General features: G+C 43.9%; 1 protein-coding gene across 1 annotated transcript; it reads left to right on the forward strand.

Annotated features, from left to right (window-relative positions):
- Positions 1–3,202: 3,202 nt before the first annotated feature.
- PSEN2 (presenilin 2) lies at positions 3,203–20,833 on the forward strand. The gene is made up of 11 exons (XM_061991528.1): positions 3,203–3,302; positions 8,674–8,870; positions 9,547–9,776; positions 10,775–10,916; positions 11,837–11,904; positions 12,703–12,923; positions 13,780–13,878; positions 15,636–15,713; positions 17,331–17,450; positions 17,971–18,089; positions 19,804–20,833. The coding sequence occupies exons 2-11, from the start codon at positions 8,727–8,729 to the stop codon at positions 19,957–19,959; spliced, it is 1,377 nt and encodes a 458-aa protein (XP_061847512.1). The 5' UTR covers positions 3,203–3,302; positions 8,674–8,726; the 3' UTR covers positions 19,960–20,833.
- The last annotated feature ends 578 nt before the right edge of the window (positions 20,834–21,411 follow it).

Below are 21,411 nucleotides of genomic sequence, written 5' to 3' on the forward strand. Positions count from 1 at the left end.
TTGCAAAGTACTGTCTGTTCTAGCAGAAAACCTCAGAGATGTTGGGCCTGACCCTATCTTCTGTGTAAGCATAAGAAGTTTTCATGTTATTTTGACAGATGATGTTGTGTCTGTTTCCATTCAAAAACTAAGGGAGCATCTCAATGTTTGAATTTGTGTCAGTAGTCCCATTTCCGGATATTATTTATGTCTCCTGAAATAAAACAGTCCCAATTCCTTGGATATATTTGGAGGACTGTTAACAGTTTATGACCAAAAAACCCCTGAGATCTCCTACTGTAATTGTCTAAGCACTAAAACGGAGCACATTAGGGCAATCCCACAGAATGTCCCTACATAGTTGAGAACCACCAGCAGACTGGCAACAATCACTACTGGTGAAAGGCATGGAAATCCCAAGTCAAAAAGCTTTGATGCGGCATGTCGCATGATCTTCCTAAGAACAGGCAGAATTCCCATTAGCTGTGAGAGATCCTTCAAGGAAATGACTTCCCAGCTCTGTTTAAAGAAAAGAAGAGAACAGAAATACTTTCGATAGCCATATCAATACAGTGTGGGGCTTTGCAAAGAGCCTTTCCGCTTGTTAGGTCAGATGCTTCTCATGTGATGCAGTTAGGAAAAAAAACATGTGAAGGGGCATTGTGACTGAAAGCTGTATGGTAGTAGCCCTCAAGGAGAGACCAAAACAACGATTTGTCTTCCTATCACTTCAGAATGTAAGTCTGCTACCATTTCAGGGTACAGAAGAAGAACACTAAACTAAGCTAGATTTTGGCCTGTATGGTTCATGTTAATGTAATCTCCCACAGCCCTTCATACTCAAGAGCAGCATTTTTAAGAGAGGTAAAAAAGCTGTATGCTTAGCTTCTAAAGCTGCTGAGAGGCTAAGTAGGCTAATAAAATCAGTTCTCCTCCCTTCATCTCCTAGAAGAGGGAGCCTAAGAACAATTTATCTATTGCCTGCACAGATTTATGGCAGGCCAGGTGTTTCACTGGAACCTGCTTGTTGCAGACTCAGATGGACTGTCCATCTGCCAGTGAGGTGAAAAGCAGTGCAGTTCAGATAATCAATACATTGGCTTTGAAGATGTAAAATGTTTAAATAGTTTTTAAATATTTTACTATTAACCCAAATTTGTGTCAGATACTTAAGCTCCACGTGAAAGTAAAGGAGTGTTACAACTACTATCAGTTGTGGAAAATCTGAGTGTAACCAAAATTGTTCCTTCCCCTAATATTAAACAAACTTGACAAGCAGCTGAGGATACAATATGCAAAGGATTCAACTCATCAGAGAAATTCCCATTTAAAAGAAAACTCCAGCTGGATCAAGCATTCAGTGAAAAGGGACTCAACAGCTCAGCACAAAGACCAAAGATAGACACAGCCCTTCAGAGAAACCTGCTACGAAGGGCTCTAATACTCTGCTAGTGAAGAACACCACCAAGCACAATTTATCATTTCTCCTAGACTGACTTTACCTTAGCACAGGACAGCTGGCTATGATTGGATAAGCAGCTTTCTGGGGCTCTAAAGAATTTTACACATAACTTATTTCTGTGTGCAAAGTGGCTCAAAAGAAACATTACGAGTATAAAGGTGTATCCCTTGCCACCATTATTGTGTCAGAAATTCGGGGGAAAGAATGTGATGGCCAACTTATATTTAGAATCTGAAAAAAATCCACTTTGTCCAATGATATATAGAGGTACAGTTCACTTATTTTACCTTGTGTCTCCTTCACTGCCATCTTACCCTTCATTCCTTTTGTATGCAAGACCATCCTAGATGGCATAAAGCAAAGAGGAAGGTCAAGCTCTTCTGCTAATACTCTGTGTCTGAGGTTCTCCCTAAGCAACAACGGCAGCAGAGGGAATTTATCATGATTCCAATTCATGTCTCTGCCCCCATAGATGATGAGCAAGTGCTACAGAGCTGCCAGACTCTTACTTTCATGTAGTCATTGTTTGATAAAGGAATGGGAACAACAGAGGCACAGGACTGTTTTGTGTGCTGCCTGAAAAACAGCTTAATCGATCTACAGGCTTATCTTGTGGACTGTCACGCTAGATTAAAAAAAAGAAAAGATATACAGTATCACAATACGAACTTTTGGCATCCACAGCAAATTACAGTATTAAAGAACAGTTTAGGTTGGAAGGAACCTAAAATACCATTTAGTTCTAGGCCCCCTGCCATGGGTAGAGACATCTTCCACTAGACCAGGCTGCTCAAAGACTCATTGAGCCTGGCTTTGTAATTTTCCTTTCACAGAATCATGGAATCTTAACAGTTGGAAGGGACCTTGAAAGATCATCCCGTCCAACCCCCCTGCCAGAGCAGGACCACCTAGAGTGGGTCACAGAGGAACTCTTCCAGGAGGTTTTGAACATCTCCAGAGAAGGAGAGTTAACAACCCGTCTAGGCAGCCTGTTCCAGGTGAAGAAATTCTTCCTTGTATTTCTTTGGAACCTCCAGACACAACTCCAGAAGAACCGTTCTTTGGCCATTTCCTCATGCTTCTCTATTTACTCCTCCACGACTCCCCCTCACCTTTTTATTTCAATCAGGATCTGCACACTCGCATAGCTTTCCCATTTACAGAGGGCCGTTAACCAGCATTTAAATGCCTTAAAACCGGCAGTGGCTCTTACTTACAGGGTCTGTCAAAACTGAGTTGTGGGTGTAAAGGCTGGCATTTTCAATCAATTACTTTAAAACCGCCTTTCCTCAGCACCTGGAATCTCACGCCTACGGCTGTGAAGACGCAGTCATTAAGCGGGAAGGGACGCCGTCGGTGCCTGACAGACGGCTCCCGCCTGGCACCTGCGCGCTTGCTGTTTCCACACAGGCCCTTGACGCAGCGCCTGCCCACTTAACGGCACCTGGCAGGAGGAGACCCGGCTCAAGCCATGCTGTCGGTCTCCCTCGCTACCGCTGACGAGCGAGGCGAGAAGCCCAGCACCTAGGCACGGCTCCTCAGCACGTCCGCCTACGCGCGGGTCAGCGCCGGCTCAGTCACCGCCCACGACCGCCCCACTATGGCGGCCCAGCCACCGCCCACCTCACGGGCTGCCTCACCGACCGAGGCGGAGGGTAGGGAGAGGCGCCGTCCTATTGGACGTCTCTCTTCCCAGCCTCCTGTCCCATTGGAGGAGAGTGGCTAGTAGGCGGAGATGCTCACCGAGCGACAGCCTTTGGGGCGAATGGGGGCGCGCGTTCGTCCCTCCGGGCAGCGCTGGGGGCCAGAGTGCCCCGGAGCCAATGGCAGCGGAGAGGTGCCGGTGCCGAGCCGGGAGCAGGTAAACAGCTGCGGCGGGTCGGGGTGCCCCGGAAGGCGCGGGCTCTGGTTCCGTGCCCGTCGGGCTGCTGCGAGCTCAGGCTGCCCTCTCGACGGGATGGGACGAGCTGAGCCGGGCCCGGCCCGGGCCGGCCCTGGTTGGCGGCCACCCGCCTTTCGCGCGGGGGCTCCGGGTCGCGTCGCCGCTGGAGCCGTGCGAGGCCCCTCCGCTGGGCTCCTCGCCGGGGCCCGGCACAGAGGCTCGCGGGAGCGGTGGGGTGGAGGTCCATCAGCTTTGCTGGCGTGTTCTGGTGGAAGTTATATGTGTGTATGTGCGCGTGCAGTATGCATATATGCATATTTTTTTACAGGTACATGTTATATATGTGTGTGTATATGTAAAATGCATATTTTTATATATGTGTTTGTGCAAATATGTGCGTGGAACATATATATATGTTTCTCCTGGGCGGTGGCATTCCTGCCCACAGTCCCGGGTTTCCTTTGGAAGTGCAGCCAGCACACCTTCCACGGCAACCCAATTTTTACGCGTTAGAAACGACGGCTCTGGAAAACGCCTGCATGGGTGCAACGTCTCCTTTTGGCTTCCTGCAAAATCTCTGCCTGGCAGCGTGGGTTTTGGCTTTTTTTGGTGTTTTAAAGTGTTTGCTGTCTCTCTCTCTGCCAGTGGCTGTGTGGGTGGCCGGGCTGGCCATGCACTTGGGACAGACAGGAAGGCTCCATCCGAGGGGGAGTGGGGGCACCCAAGGCTCTGTGCCCCCATGACGCTGGGTGCCCCAGGCACCAGGGCAAGACATGGGAACCCAGCGTCAACAGAGGTGTCCTTGGGCGTCCCTGGTGTGTCACCTCCAAGTGCCCGCAGCTGTATGAAGACCAAGGGGAACAGCTGCTTCTGCACATGATTTCTAACCCCGGCTTTGCGGTTTTACTGGTGTAAGTAGGGCTGCAGGGCCTTTATGCTGTGATGAGAGATCAACAGACAGTGTATTTGGGCTTAACAATGGCAAAATAATCCTCCTGATGCTCTTGGGGAGGGCCTGATTCCAGCTTTACCAGTAAAATAACCCTTTGAGGCTATGTGTTGTGCCTCTCTTGTGGGCCAAAAGAAAGCAGTGCTAGTTCAGCTGTGTTAGCATGCCCTGAAAAAGAGAAGGAGGGCTAGAAATCTCTACAACTTTCCATAGTAGCTCATATTATGTTCATTTTTATGTAGCTCATCACTTTTATGTTCTGGGACTGAAAGTGGATGGCCATTGCAAGTTCTTTTTTGACCACTGAGACGATGTGTTCCAAGTCCCCAGTCATTTTAGCAGCATGCACATTCTGGCTTTAATTATTTTCAAGAACCTGGAAATCTTACCTCCTAGGGTTTCATACAAGTTTTTTTCCTCCTCTTTGTGTTTACAAACAGCAGTGATTACTACAGATGAAACTTAGAAGAACATCAGGCTCTCAGTGTGAGCCCAAAGCTTTCTCTTGATCTAAATATAGCAAAGGAAACCTATTTCTCTTCATCTAATTGCCGTTAAAGAGAACAATATGTATAAGCAGGAATTTTAACCCTCAGGTGAAGTATTCTGCCATCTTACAGCAGCTGTTCTGTGCTGTACATTGTATACGAGTATTATTTGTGATGGATGAAGTGCAACACAAAGGGTTTAGGTTTGTTTGCAGCACAGTGATGTTGCAGCACGAAATTAAAAGGCAAACCACTAACTATCCTAACATTACTGTGAATTGGCCCACTTCCATTAATCAGCTTTGTGGGTTTTAATGGAAGTTGAGAAAAGAGGTCCCTTTGCACGAAAGACATCTGGAAAGGGAGAAATGGTGACTCCTGCTCTCCTGCAGGCTTCACAAGACTGCTATAAAGCAGGAGTCATTGTATTCCCAACTTGGCTGCTCCATTGTAAGAAGCACTTACTACTGACCTAGTTTTGATCCCCTTTCATTTTTGCTGTACAGTTTTGAGAGTTTGGTCTCTTGGCTCTTCAACATCATATGATTTTTTTGAATGGAACCTAATGGTTTGATTCCATCTCCCAAGGAAAACCTTGTCTGATACCCTGCAACCTACTGGGCCAGTTTGCCGATGTTCTGGCATGTGTTGTTCATCTCCTTTGTTTACTGTATGTGGTAGACCATGCTCTGTACCTTCTGTGAATACAAATAACTGCTTGCATTTCCCCTCCACCCTAAAAGCTACTCCTGCTGCTGTAGCCAGAAAGGAAGCATGCTTATCTCAGCTCTCCATGCTTCCTTTCCTGAACTGTCCTTCCTCTTTTTCAGCCTAGCCTAGGAAAACACAAGTCAGTGTGCACTGATGTATTTAGTGTTCTGTGAATGAGTAGGAAAGGCTCCAATGCTTTCCATTATAGGGTGTCCAGCATCCTTAGAAGGCAGGAATCATCTCTGCAAGGCCCCTTCCCTTCCCAGTGAAATTATATCAGAAAACAGTGTGACTTTGTAACATGCCTTTCTTGATTGCCTGGTGCTCTGTGGCTCCCTTTCTGTTTGGTAAACTAGCTTCCAGAGCAGGCTTTCTCGTCTTTCACTCTAGACCCAAAAGGTGCTCATGTGCTGGGTATGTGGATGTGAGAGTGCCCAAAGATGGTCCTTCCTTCCCTGAGGGACGGGCTGCTTAAACCCGTGCGCTCTCTGGCAGCCAGGCCAGCTGTGGTGCTAGTTCAAAGTGTAGCTCTGATGAATAGATAGTGGCATTAGTCATACTCCATGGTGGGGCAGAGGAGGAGGGCTGGTATTCCTCCCTCCGTAAACTGCAGGTCAAAGACTCCTGCTTGGCTAAAAGCCACTATGCCAAAGATGTTGCAGACCTGAGGTGAAGGTGAGCTGCTTATCTGGGAGTGAGCAGAGGGGTTGCTACTGTAAGGCTTGACCTTACTGGAAGGGGAATGGCCCAGCATTCCCTTTTCCTCATGTGGGCACTGGGGCTGCTCACAGTTAGCCTTGGAGCCAGTCCTGCTGGAACCTGGCTCTGTGAAAGCAAAGGAAAACAAGTCCCCATTGTCTCTGCCAAAGACAGCTGATTAGCACCTGATGCTGGCAGGAGAGAGACAGACTGAGGGTGGTAGGACAGCCCTCAGTCAGGACCATGTATTTAGGTCAGTTTAAGTTTAAGGCAACTGTAAGTACAGTATCTGAAGATTTTGTTTTCAGATCTGGTTGCCTCAGGAGCTCCTGTAAAAATCCTGGATATGATGGGGTCTATTTGTGTCAGTTGTCCCTGAAACCAAAGCCTTGTAAATAAGGGATACTAAAGCTGTGTTCAGGCCTGAGTCTGCTTCTTTGTGTTTGTCCATATCCTTGTTGAGGGAGAATACCAGAAAACGTCCAGCTTCAAAACAGCTGTGTTACAACATGAGATTCTTTTTCCATATAATCATAGAGGTTAGTAATTAGCACTGTGTTTTTGCTATTGGTTTGGTTCCTCCAATGAACATAACTAGGATGTTAAAAGTAGGCTAATTGTCTGTCCTTTTTAAATTCTCTGCAGAATTGCCCTGTTCATATAGCAGAAGTTGTGTGGCAGTTTATTAAGTACTGGGAGAAAAAGTTCTCTAATATTTTCATTGGGTTGTTAAAAAATAATTATTAGTCCCAAGCTGTCAGAGTAAATATTTCTCCCCTGGTCTCTGATGTGGGCAGAAGGTTTTGAGAGGTATTTAAATTCCATAGGCCCCAGAGCTGTGGCACGTGTAACTTAGCTCGTTCACAGATTCAGAGGTATGTCATGACTGAATGATTTTATTTGCCTGACTTCTTTAAAGGCCTAAATTCTATAACTGAACCAGAATCTAGGCTGTCAACTGTAAATTGTGAGCACTCATGCTTGATCAGAAGCACCCACAGTGGGCCCTGTAAGATATGGGCACACAAATGCATCTGTTAGGCAGCTCTGTAAAAACAGTGTTACTGTGAAGCTGCCAGGCCTGGCTTGACGGCTGCCTCTGCATTTGTTTCCCGTAACTGTACCACATTTATCACTGAAAGAGGAACAAAATGATATGAAAATGCTTAAAGAGAAGGAAGGGGAGGAACAAATGTCTGGAAAAAAAATGTTTCATTTAGGCAGATTGAGTTGACATTCTAAAATTTCTTGAAAGTGCCACATGTTGAGGAAGTTGTGAAAGAAAGAAGAATCTCCCACTCCTCCCTCTCTCTTTTCTCCAAAGTGAGTTTAAATTTCTTTAGTGAGAAGCAAGACTATCTCTCGTATCTTCACTCTGACCTTTCAAGCTAGCTGGTAGACAGCATAATGTACTGTGAATGCATGATTCAGATTTAAGTGACTATGTTCAATTCACGTGGCTTCTTCAGCTTCCTCTTCTGAGGTGGATATACTTCCCAAGATATACAGGCTTGGGTAAGATACTGTAGAGGAGGTCTGTTTTTGGTTATGGGCTGGTGGCTGAAAAGCAGAACGTGACTGAATCATCCTTATTTACTCCAGTTGCTCTGCTAAGCAGATGTAATAAATGCTAGAAGGAATTTGCCTGTCACCTGCCTTTAGAGCTATGTAAAATCCTGGTTTTAAGGCTGTTCTGCAGTGTCCAGGGCAGTGTATCTCCTTTTTCTGGCATCTGGAAAGGAGATCTGTTCCTGTCCTTTCTCCACTGTGCCACTTTGCTTGCTTTTCTGTAGAGCAGAAGTGGAAAGAGGCCAAAGATTGATAGCCTTTACTTTTAAACTCTCACGTTTTTACCTGTTCAGGTAGTTTTGCTTTGAATTGCAAGGCAACATACGGAGGGAAAAAAAAAGTGGCTCACCTAAGGAGACAAGCTCTTCCCTTTCTACACAGACCTCTCCTTGTCCATGGGCAAAGAGAACTGTTTATAGTAAATTCATCTGGTTAATAAACAGTCATGACAGGGAAGACAGCGTGTAACTCCTGGTTAGAGGCTTATGTAAAGCTAAGGCTCTGGGTTACTAAGAAACTTCTGCTCCCTGCTGATGCTTGCAGGAGTGTTGTGTAAGAGCTGAGCTCACTCAGCTTGCTAGCAGGCAGCCAGTATTTGAGGTGAAGCTTTGGTCCTTGCAAGATACCTCCTGTGTGGAAGTCAAGGTATACTAAGAGGAGAGGGAGAATAAAGGCAACAACTGTGAAAGCTGTGGCAAAGAAAGTATTAAATTGCTTCAATGCTGCAATTTGCCATTTTCCCTGGCTGCAAAAGTCACAGTGACTTTAACTGAGTAGACTCATGCCTGAAGTGACAGCAGGCTGCTGTTAGGAGGTGGAGTTACATAGCATCCTGTAGCTTCCCTGCTGAAATTGTGCCTCTACTTCTGACTTCCAGTTGTTTGCACTGCAGTGTTCACTGTTTCTCTTTCATCCACTCTGCTTTTTCCCTCAGACTTGAGTAGTGCTTGGCTGTGCCCCTTCTGAGTGCTCCCTAGGAAAGTGACGATGATCACATTCATGAACAACTCGGACAGCGAGGAGGAGCCCTGCAATGAGAGAACATCCCTGATGTCTGCAGAGAGCCCTCCAGTACCCTCCTACCAGGATGGCCTGCAAGCCTCAGAAGCAGGGGAAGCGCAAGCACGTAGGGTATGTGTGCGTCCTTCCCAGGGAGAGAAGAAATGGAGGGTGTGATGAGAAGTGTAGTCCTTTCAATCCCTCCTGGCAGACTGGACTTTAGGACTGGCTTTGGTCGGTGTAGTTTCTCTGGTGTTAGACAGCAGCAGCAGTGCCTGTTTCTATTTCCTCTACTGTGACTTTTTCCGCCTTTTAATCTCCATATATACTCCTCCCTTTTCCTTCCTTTTGGTAAAGATACAGGTTTTTAATCAAGACCTGATGCACATATGACTCTTGCAGGGTATCCTTTTCAGCCTTCTTGCTTTGCCAGAAACCGTTCATCTGCTCTGGTCAAATGCAGCAGACGTTAGAACAGAATCTAATCCCACTGCCAGTGAAGCACCAGGGTAAAGCAAGCACTGCACTGCTGTGGCGAAAATGTGATGTTTAGGCCACCTCAGATGACATTTCTTCTCTCTCAGTTCTGGGCCTCTTGCCCTTCGTGTGCACATGTCCACCTGTATGTTTGCACTTGAAGAGGCCACTTGAATGGAATTTCTAATTGTATTGTTCAGTTGGTTCCTTTCTGTTAGGAACAAGTTGGGATGCTGTGGTAGCCTACAGCAGCCTCATGAAATATGATGGAATAAAGCTTTGAACACAGAGAAAAGAGGTGTCTTATGTATTTGCTAATATTTCTTTTCAGAAGAGACGAACAGGTAGCAGCCGTAGCCCGCACAATATTGCTGATGGGGAAATGTCTGACTCTGGTGTTCCAGTGAGAGGAAGCACCTTGGAAAATGAAGAAGAGGAACTGACTCTGAAATATGGAGCAAAGCATGTAATCATGCTCTTTGTGCCTGTCACCCTTTGTATGATTGTTGTCGTCGCCACCATAAAGTCAGTGCGCTTCTATACGGAGAAAAACGGGCAGCTGTAAGTGGGGTCTTCCAAACAGCCTCTGAGTACATGGGATCCCCGGCTTTACACACACCTTCCACACACGCGCCTCTGTGTACGCAGAGTGCTCCCTTGGCAGGTCGGAAGGACCTTTACACAGCAAAAGGTGGCTGTGTAAACATACTAAAGATGTTACTTGAGATCTTACTAAAGTGTGCTGTGTCCATCTGTGTGAGTTTTTCTATACCTGCGTTACACTAACTCGTTAGCAGTGTCATTAGGGTGACCTACGCAAATCCTGCGAGCAGAGTAATAATGAGTTGCTTCATACTGTGGCATAAAAGGCCCAAGTGGAACTCCTAGCCTGTTCACCCACTAGCTGGCAGCAATCAGGGAATAGCATGTTCATTTGAATGAGTGTCTCATTTCCTGATGACATTTCTGGCTCTTAAAGACTCATGGTGTGGATACATAATTCCATGCAGCTCTTGCTGACTGTGCCTGAGAGTACTCCTGGGGTTCTTAAACGTGCTTCACATGTTGGGCAGAGAAACAGGGATGATGGTCCCTTGAACTGAATCAAAGTAAACAAAATGGGAGGGTGGTGAAGTGTGCTGAGAAGGGATAAAAAGACTCCAAGATTCTCCTACTAAGTGTTGAAAGAAAGGGTCCCTCCCTTTCAGGACAGCACCTAGGATGTATCCTAATTATCATGGAGAGGATCCAGAGCATGCAATAAAAATTCACGGCCTGGAGAAAAGTTACTAAACTTCAATGAAGTATTTTATATTCTATGTCTCTGTTCAGAGCTCTGCTAACCACAGCTTCTCTGTAGGAATGTGCTTTTGATAGAGACCACTAATCTTTAGTTGACAATTAACTGCAGCCCCTTCAGAGGCTACCTCTCATGTTTGCTGTCCTTGGCAGTCATACCTCCCTTTCTTTCCCACCCACAGAGAGGTTTGGCTTTATCTTGGGGCAGTTAGTTAGAAGAGACAATATATACTTTATATGGCTTTTGCTTTATACTGCAGGATCTACACCCCTTTCAGTGAGGACACCCCGTCTGTGGGTCAGCGTCTCTTGAACTCCGTGTTGAACACCATCATCATGATCAGCGTCATTGTTGTAATGACCGTTTTCCTAGTGGTGCTCTATAAATATCGCTGCTACAAGGTAAAGTGTTCATGCCAAAGCCTTTTCTACCTACATGCTGTTAACATGAGTTCAGGTGAGGCTTGCGTGTCAGTGAGAAATGCAGGCCCTGCACTGGCTAGTCCACATCTTCGTCACAGCAAGAGTCATATTGTACAGAAGCCATTGTTACTGGTGGTAGAGCTGTGCCCTTGAATATGTTTTGCTGCTACTTTGTCACTAATGGCAGGCTCATAAAAATGAGGCCTGCTACTTTGTGTTAGTCAAGTCTGAGTCTTCTCCATCCAACCAGAAAGTTCTGCCATTTGTACTTAGGAACTAAGTCATACCATTTCCTACAAATACCTTCTCTTATGAAGTTTCATCCAAACTCTGTAACAACTGGTGTTCTTCCTGCCTCTGGTAGAAAGGGACAAGGTTTGGTGGGAAAGGCACATATGCAGGTTTTGTGGTGTCCAGAGAGTTGTTACGTATGGTACCAGCCCAGCATTTGAGCACTGGCTATTGCTGATTTTTTTAAACTTGTCCCTGAAATGGATTTATGGTACAGCTTTTAGCAAACCCCTCCTCCTCCCCACGAAGCAGAGAGAATGTGTGTACCTGTCTAAGCTAGTAGCGAGTATGGATACTCATGGAAATGGATAGGAAAGATATGAATGCCTTTCCCCCCATAATCAAAAAAAAAAACCCAACAAATCACAAACCCAACCCAAAGACCAAGGCACAGAATCTAAAATTAAAGAACTTGGGAGAACAAGGAGCAACTGGCTGTTCCTTCTTCCTCACTGGCAGAGGGGAAGGCAGAGTCTTTGGAAACTGGAGGGGGAGTGCAGTAGGAGATTGCTGGACAACGGGCAGCTCTGTCAATAGCACATGCAGCACTGTGACCTGAGCAAAGGGTGACAGCCCCTTCAATCACTATCTCTTCTTGCCCTTGATAGTTCATCCATGGCTGGCTGATCCTGTCCTCTTTGATGCTGCTCTTCCTTTTTACCTACATCTATCTTGGGTAAGTGGGAGTGGTGCAGGTAACCTGGCAGTTCAGGGCTCCTTCAACTCTTTGCAGAAAATCCCCAGCTTGAACAAGGAAAGGAACATCTCCTCTTCTCCAAATGTAGGTTTAAGAATTGTTAGAATGAGATTGCCTATTAAAGACCCCATTTTCCATTTTTCAAAAAAAAGAAAGCTATGTCTGATTTTACAGTGCCTACCCTACAAAAAATCACCAGGAAGTGACCACGAAATGAACAAGCTGAACTTTGTGGTACAGAGGCCCTGAATTATATGTTGGGAAGCAAGTGAAAAGGAGCTTTATGTGCTGAGGTGGTTCTCTGATGTGTCTTGCCTTTTTCTCAGACAAGATGGTTTTAAGCTCATTCCCTCAGCTCCCAGCTTGGGCAGAACCAAGCTTTTAACTTACAGGTGACAATCATTAAAACTTTTCATTTTTAACTGCCAGCATCATGCATCTGGTGGGGTGACTCTTAGATGATGTCTTTGCTGCAGGCCTACGTTCAGTTAAGACTTGCGGTTCTGCCTGCTCACACCCTTGGAATCACTGTTGACTTCAGGACTATGGCAGTGTGGTTACTGTCTGCACACGTAGCATGTCCATCTCTTGCAGGAGGAACAGAGAACTAAGAGCAGCAATGGGTTGCAAGGCAGGTTCTACTTGGACGATGACAGCTGCTTCTCTCCTTTTTCCTCCTGGTGTAGAAGGAGGCTTGCTTGTTTAACAACAGCCAGTAGGATGCTTTGGACATCAGCTGCCTTTATTGTGTAGCTAATATTTTTTGTTGTATTCCAGTGAAGTATTGAAGACGTACAACGTGGCTATGGATTACCCTACTCTGTTCTTAGTCATCTGGAATTTTGGAGCTGTTGGAATGATTTGCATCCACTGGAAAGGTCCCTTGCAGCTCCAGCAAGCATATCTCATTATGATCAGTGCTCTAATGGCACTGGTTTTCATTAAATATCTTCCTGAGTGGTCAGCATGGGTGATTCTAGGTGCAATCTCCATCTATGGTAAGTCTGAGTTGTGACTCTCAAGGTGTGGCTCATGGAGAGGTTACTCTGAGCCAATTTCAGGACTCTGCATGTCATTGAAAAAACAACTTTATGGTGCCAACAGTTTTAGAAAGAGACAGATGGGGAATTAGGTTGACTCCCTGCCTTGTGTCTGGCTAACTTGTCCATGTAGGTACTGTACTACCATGTCTTTCAGAGTGGAAACACCAAGTCAGGGAACTACTGAACCACATCTAACCGTGTGGCAGGCGTGGTTGGATTCTTATCGGTAGGAACCTGATAGTCCTGCAGGTTTTGTGTATGGTTATCGAGAGATCATGGATTTTGGTATGAGTTACAAGCTTCAAGAGAACCTGCAGAACAAGAGGTAGCTGGGAGGTAACATTCAGATTGGTGAGAAGCTCTGATGGAGCAGAAAGGGGAGGGAAAGAGGAACTGGACCAAAGGCCTTCATTCATGTGCAACACAGAGTCAATGTGTGTAGTGATAGTTTATGGAATGTGAACAAAATACCCCCAGTCCTCCTCTAATTAAATTTAACACCTTGATGTAATGCTGTCATCTGCTTTCAAAGAAATAATGTGGTAGTCTCATGAGGCTTTTTATAGGATTAGCACAATGAAAACTGTTAGATTACTACATTAAGGCTTGGGAATGGTATTTTAAGTGAGCAACATCTTCAAGGACTAGAACAGCTGGAGTTAAGCACAGTATCAGAAACTGCCATTCAGGAAATAAGCCAGTTAATATTGATAAATGTCATTTTGAGAGGAGAATAGCTTTTTAAAGGTAAGGAATGTAAAATATGCATTACAGTTTGAGGTAAGATTGCCCATCCCTTTTCTCTTTGCAGATTTGATGGCTGTTCTTTGTCCCAAGGGGCCACTGAGAATGCTGGTAGAAACTGCACAGGAGAGAAATGAGCCCATTTTTCCAGCATTAATATATTCCTGTGAGTAGGATTAGAATGTTAATGTTTTCAGCCACAACCTGTTTCTGTGTCAAAACTAAAGAGCACTATTTTAGTTACTTCCTTGTTCTAAGGTTGGTGCACATTTATGTTCTGGAATGTAGAAGGCCTTGTTTATCAGTTACAATGCTGCCAACTTTAATTAGCCAAAGGGAGCCCCCCACTTGCCTTGTTAGATTAAAGTAGATTAATCCTTTTGTGAACGAAGTGCAGAACACAGCCATCTGTTCTGCATACAAAAATCTGTGTTAGATGGACAGTAGTGTTTGCAAAGTTATGTGATTAGATGATGCTCCATCGATACACTTACTCCTTGTGCATATGCTCTATAAAGACACTTTAAATGTGTGCTGAGGTTCCATTCTTCCTGTAGCCCCCTTGTGCTCTGTGTATTGTATGGATGGTGGTGCTTAGAATACAATTGCTTTACTGTTGTGTTGCTGCTTGCTTTTTGAAGGGCTCTGTACATGTATTTCTCTGCAAACAAAATCAGCCACCTCTTCCCTGGCTTTCTCGGGCTGTTTAACTATGATGGTGTCTGTTGCCTGTGTTCACAAAGGTATATATGTGCATAAGATTAACACAGTTGGCAGGCAGGTGACTCAATGCTCATGGGACCTGGACTCAAGTGTTTAATGAGCCTCAGTAACTTTTTTGTTACATCACATGTAAGATAAATGTGTATTTCCAAGTGTTAGGTGCTAAGCTGAGGATGCCTGCAACCCAATTGATTTTTTTTATTCCCCTGAAGCATTTAATGTTATATAAATACTTTATATGCTCTAAGCAGAGCTGTTGGCTTCAGCCTACCTCCCTTTTACTGGAGATTCTGTTATACTGATCTAAGACAGTGTATATGAAGTCTCTCATATGTTGTAGTTAACAAACAAGAGTTTCTCTAAAGGACCATGCAATTCAACAAACAGTAAATGCTGAACAAAAAGTTCCTGTGCAGAACATTAGTGTCTCCATTGCAAGACCACATTCTGTGGCTCCCTTTAGATGCAAAAACATCACCCTGTTTGAACTTGTAGTGGAAAAGCAGGCACCGTGTTTGCCTTGGCTTCGTTTTAGTTTAGCTTCTATAAAAACAGGAAGACTGATGCACACTTAAATAAACAGCTGATTTGGGCTCCCTTCCACTGATCTCAGAATGATTTGTATTCCTTTTTAATTGAGAGATCTATCTCAAGAATAAACCCCTAAACATCCTTCAGTTGTTCTTGGAACCAAAACAGAAATGACTAATATTTTGACAGGAAAGCAGCAAACCAAACAGGCACAGAGAAAACTACCACTCTGCCATCTCCCTTGCTTGTGTGCTTTACCTCTAGCTGAATATGAGGAATAAGCTCTGTATGTCAACCTCTGGTTACCTTTTATACTACCATCATTTCCTGGGCAATTGTTTCCTTTGAAGAGTCAGAAATCCAGGAAGAAAACAAAGGAGATGAGGACCCTAGTTCTGGGTTTTTGCTTTCTTTCGCCTACAGAGAAGACTATCTTAGCTTTTAGCTGCTTGTGCTCTGAGGCCTTCTTAAAGAATGAATGGATGCACTGCTTTGATTTCCTTCCACCTTACCTGTTAAGTGCCTAGGGAAGCAAACTGAGAATGAGTGTTTTAAAAGCCCTTACAAGGGCAAGGGTTTGTGTTCTTAGGAACATCTAAATACTTAGCTCCTCTGAGCTATAGTGAGTGATGTTTTATGTAGCTGTTTACTTTCTGTCTCGTCTTCTAGCTGCTATGATGTGGACAGTTGGAATGGCAAAGCCAGACACAGCAGCAAGAGGATCAAGTCAGCACACATGGGATGCAGGTTTGCTTGCATGTCATTCTTTTATACAGACCAGTGTCCCATGGAAATAATGTGTATGCTTGAGACTGCAAGTAAATGTAAGCCCCTGAATCCTGACAGATGTGTTTTTCTCCAGTGTTGTTACATTAATTGCAGAACTTGGTGATGATCTGAAACTTGATGTTAGGACTATCAGCAAAAATGACCAGAGGATGTAGGAAGCTCCAGTATTCAGAATGCTTTTATTTTAAAAACTTGAACAGAAGTGTTGCTCAACACACACCTTCAAGATGTATTGAAATCAAAGCTGAAAGTGGGCTAGTGGGAGTTTATATTTTTAACTAGCTGGGAATGGTAAATTACAACATAGCCTTATAAATAGAATGCCGATGAGCTAGTGGACGTGTGTGTGTTACAGCTTGTTGCATTCAGGTCACTGCCATGGAGCAGACATGTTTTTACTAACCTGTAAGTGCAATATGGCTTATCCTGCCAAAGAAAATTGATAACCTTATGGTTACTCTTGGGTAAAGGCTTGTGTTTGGGCAGTTACCTAACAGCAGATGATATGTTCCAAATTTACATTCTAGCTGGTTCTGTGGTAATTTGAGTGCCTTTGCTTTAATCTTCTTGAAATGCAAGTTAAACTGCAGTTTTAAGGTGATTGAATAAAATCTGACTTGTGGTGTTGGGAGGATTTCCTATCTGCTCCAGCTGCACTTCAGAGATGACAGTACCTTTTTATGTTAAAGCAATAAATGAATGCTAAGGTTTGATAATAGAACAGGCCACATATTTCATGATGTACTAACTAGCTGACATACTAACAAACAACAGAGACATAATCCTGCTTCAAAACTGGGCACAGAGCAGGCACAAACTACATGCTGAGGTGTACAGAATGCCTCCATGGAAGCTCTGTGTCCCCCAGATCATGGTGTGCTTACATCCGCAGCAGCAGGATTCTGTCTGACTGACATGGACTGGAAAGTTTGTATGAATGCTTCTGAAAAATGGGACCTGCCAGAGTAATATATCACAGACTGTCTGCTTCCAAAAGTACTACCAAAGGCTCTGTTAGATGTGTTGAACAGAGGGGAGAAAAAAACCCCTAAATAAATGGGCCCACTTTCTACATGCAAGCACACAGCTCCAATGTCAATGTGATTCAGGGTAATACTTTTCTCATAAATGGGAGTCATCTTACTCATCCATTTTTGTCATATGACCAGTTTGAGAAGACCTGAGCACCTCCACCCCAAAGATATAACAATGTGGGAATGCATATGAACTTGGTGTTATTTGTCACTCTAGCCTTTGCAGAGCAATGCTTATTAGTTCTGCATATGTACTCGTTTGTTAAAGCCACTGAACTCCTGGGTAGCTGCCAAAGTAGCTGTGAATTCTTACCCTTCCAACTGTTTCAAATAATAACAAACATATTTTCCTCAAAGCCACTAAATGTTTGAGCTTGAATTGGTCCTGATGATCACACCTCAAAAAACAAAGGGTTTACTCATGCCAGAGAAGTGTCATATCAGTGTGGATTTCATACATTAAAATGAGTTACAAATGTAGCTACCTCTTCTGTTTGTTTTTTTTGGTCTGCTCTTCTTGGCCTGTTTTTATGGAACCAAGCTGAGGATGGGAGACAGAACAACAGGAGCCCTTCACATGCAGACTCTCAAACGCCCGAGATGAGAAGTTCTGTTCCAACCCACCCCATCACTTCTTTAGAGGAGCTCGAGGAGGAGGAAAGTAAGGGAAGCTTTATACCTTGTTCTCAGTATAGTAAGAGCCCGATGTTTTTACTCACTGTGGTTAGTGTTCTGTTCCCCAGTTTTTTCTCATAGCAGTTAATTTGAAAAGCTGTGGCTTGTTGAACAACAAAGATCTTGAGTCTGTGTGTAGCTTCTTGCTGCTGCAGAATCTGTTCTGGAATTGTGATTCCAGTGACATCTCTTGGCTATGTGGACAATTTAAACAGTTCCTTCTTCCCCCTGTCTCCCATCCCTCTCTGTCCTCATGCTTCTTCAGTTGGTACATCTGTAAAGCAGCCCAGGGAAGAACCTAAGAGAATGAGGCCAAGCGAAAACAGCTGTGGGAGAGGGGTCTGGCAGTCTCAGCCTCCTCAGTAACATGTAGGATGCTAAGGGTCCAGGTTGGTAGCCAGGACTAGGAACCTTCACCTGCCCTCCAGGGAACAAGAGTTTATTTAGGAGGAAGCAAAAGAAGAGCAGCAGAATTAAAACTTGTTTTCTTTTCCTACTTCTCTCAGGGGGCGTGAAGCTGGGCCTTGGAGACTTCATATTTTACAGTGTGCTTGTTGGGAAAGCAGCTGCCACAGCCAGTGGAGACTGGAATACTACACTGGCCTGCTTTGTAGCCATTCTCATAGTAAGTGGGCAAACTTTTAAAAATTATTATACCCTGTTTAGCAGCACATCAGTGCTGTCAGAAGTACCAGCAGCTAAGCACTGCTGAATCACTGCAGGTAAGATACTGGGTATTTAGGAGAGACCATCCACTACCCTGCTTATAAAGACAAGCTTTAAACAGCACCTGAAGCTGAATGATACAGACTCATCAGAGCAGAGACAAGTGGGGAGAAGGTGGGGTTGAAAAAGCCCCAGGGAAAACAGTTACAGCTGAACTGTGCTTGCTTTGGCATTGAAAGATCAGGGACTTCTCTCAGCCACAAGAGTCAATATTATGAACTCCAGATTGCTTAGCAAGTGTAGTTGAAAAGGTTAACTCCCTTATAGTGGGGGGCACTGCTGGATAAGAGGATGAAGACTTACCTTGTTCTAGGGTTCAATCTGGAAAAAAGAGGAAGGAAGTAGACTTAAAAATCTATGGAAATAAACAGTAAAAGCAGATGATGATACTGTAACTGCTAAAGGACTCGGTCCTGCCATATCTAATGACTGCAGGCTATTGAGTGTTCACCTAGGTAGAAAGTAATTACTTGATGTTTACATTCAGCATCCTCATGGAGACTTACCAGAAGGGCAATGGCAGAAATTTTAGAAGGTAAAATAAAAAGAATGATTGTGCACTTCATTTGGCCTTCACTTCCCCACTTAGATCCCAAAGACAGTGAAAGACAGTGACTTTTACTTGTGAAGATTGTCGATCAAAAAGCATGAGAGCCAGAAATAAGCTAATGTAAATAAATGGATATTTTTGGAGCCTTATTTCTCCTGATGTTTTGTCATTATGGGAGAATTAGAAAGGGTTCAGATGACAAGAGCAATCCATACCTAAATGCACTTAGCCATAGTGTCTACCCAAAATGCACACATGCTCCAAAGAACAGATCTTAGCCTGATATCCGCATAGAAAACAAATCTTCTGAGGAGCCAGCTAAGGGATCTGGGGTCATTTACTTTTAAGAACAGGAGGCTGAAGCCGGGGACGTGATCACTGTCTAGAACTACCTGAAAGGAAGCTGTGGTGAGGTGAGAGTTGGTCTCCTCCCCATGAATGTAATGGGGAATGTAATGGGAGTAATGAATGATAGGACAAGAGGAAACAGCCTAGAGTTGTGTCAGGGGAGGTTCTATGATTCTGTACTAAGCAATTCAGACAAAATAATAGCAGTGGATATATTTTTTTGTGTTATTTCTTTGGCTTGTTTCTTTTCTCTCCTTTTTTTTTTTTTAACCTCAAGAGACCTTGAAGACTGGGCAGGTGTTAGAAGTACCTGCTGCTATGTATTAGAGTCCTCCAGTGAAACTCCTTATCCATTCACTAGGATTTAAGTAGTTTTATCTGCTGGATCAGTGCATACATAATGGCATAGAACAAAATGTAACGTAATGTGTAAATAAATTCACCTCTCGTGGTCAGCTGTATGTCAGCATTAGCTGTTTATACCACTCTCTTAGCAGTGAGCTGTGCTCCAGATTGCTGAAAAAATGCCTGGCCAACTTGTATGAAAGGTGAAGCTGTGGGCAACTGTACTTGATGCCACTGGTAGCTCAGGGAGGCCTTGCTATACAATGCATAGAGCTTATTATTTGTATATTAGATTGTCGATTGCAGATACATTTCTGGGCTTCTAACTATATCTCATGTTGTGTTTTTTTTTTTCTCTTTTCTCTGGCAGGGTTTATGTTTAACTCTTTTATTACTGGCTGTTTTTAAGAAAGCACTGCCTGCTCTTCCCATCTCTATCACCTTTGGCTTGGTCTTTTACTTCTCCACAGACAACCTTGTGCGACCATTCATGGACACCCTGGCCTCCCACCAGCTGTATATTTAGAAGAAGAAACAGGAGTTAGAGGATCCTTTTCAAAGCTTTGCTGTGAAGTATGGTACACTGTTTGGATTAAGTTAAAGTTTTACACTTAGTGCCATATATCTGTAAGGAAAACACTAACTGTGACAGGTGTTCTAAAAATCTAATAGTTACATGTTGAACTGAGATTTTTCACAGGACTCTTGGACTCCAGTGAAAAGCCTGGCTCATAGCTGATGTCAGAGCATTACTTTTATGTTATTTGATGTACATGCTGGCTGCTGTGAGCACAGAAACCTGCACGTAGCAAGGGACACTGGAGAGGTGTGAAGGGTTCAATCAAACTGTGCTTCGAGAAGCTAAGGTGGTTTAGCCCTGGAACTGCAGTCAAGTTTAACTGTATTCTAGAATTTTGAAAGCTTCACACTTTTGAAGCATTGCACAAACGTGTGGTGCAAATAAGTTGGACTTGTAATTAGAAAAACATTGCAGTCAGTATGCACAGACCACAGCAGTGTGTTACACCTGGCCCTCAGCATTAGAGAGGCTGTGAACTTCATGTAATGGCCTCCATGCACACAACTTCTGTTGAAATTGCCCCAAATGCCTATTTATTCTGACCTTCAGTAGACATAGTGAGCCATGAAACAGATCCAGGCAGGATGTCAGTGGTGGGACATTGAAACATCAGTCTTCTGGTTCTGAGCGTACCCACCCTGCAGCTAACAGCTGATGAAGGCAGGGCTGCCCATTCCGGCCCATCAGATCCTCAGTGTGGGAAAATAGATACTTTTTCCTGCCTCCTCCTAGCATTTTCTCCTTTTGGAAATCTTTTTCTGGGTCCATACCACAATCCTCAGTTACTGCACAATTCCAGTAAATCAGATTTGTAACTTCTCGTGTGTATTTCTGGTCTCATTTCTGTGCTTTGTTGTGACTACTACAAAGGAGGATTTACCTTCCCTTTATGAAGAGGTCCTCTTACACCAATTGAGACTTGGGTTTACCTACTTTTTAGCACTGTTTATTTTCTAATTGCAAATTTTAAAATAGCTACTTACTGTCAAAGGGATTCTTTTGGAAATACTCTCTGTCAGAGTTTGTATCAAAATACGAGGGTGCGAACTTTAATCTGCTGTTACTCTCCATAATGTGTCATTAATGCTAGGGATATTTACACACCCAAAAATGAGTTCATTAAAAAACAATCACAGTGCTTGTTGCTAGTAAAAAAAAATACAGGTCTGACTGAACCTTACTGTTTTCTTCACCTTTTAAAATCAATAGGCAAGTTCTGTGATATTTATTCTTCTTTTCTTTTTCCTTGAGTATCTGTTGTGCAAACAAACTCTGTTTTCTCTGACAGTTGATCAATGTCAGTGTTTCAAAACATAACATTATGCAAGGTTTTGTGAATAGAGCAATGCCATTGAGAGATGCAGAATTTCATTTCTGAAAATACTTTTTAGATAAGGC

Source organism: Colius striatus, chromosome 2, assembly GCF_028858725.1.
Source record: "Colius striatus isolate bColStr4 chromosome 2, bColStr4.1.hap1, whole genome shotgun sequence".
NCBI classification, from domain to species: domain Eukaryota; kingdom Metazoa; phylum Chordata; class Aves; order Coliiformes; family Coliidae; genus Colius; species Colius striatus.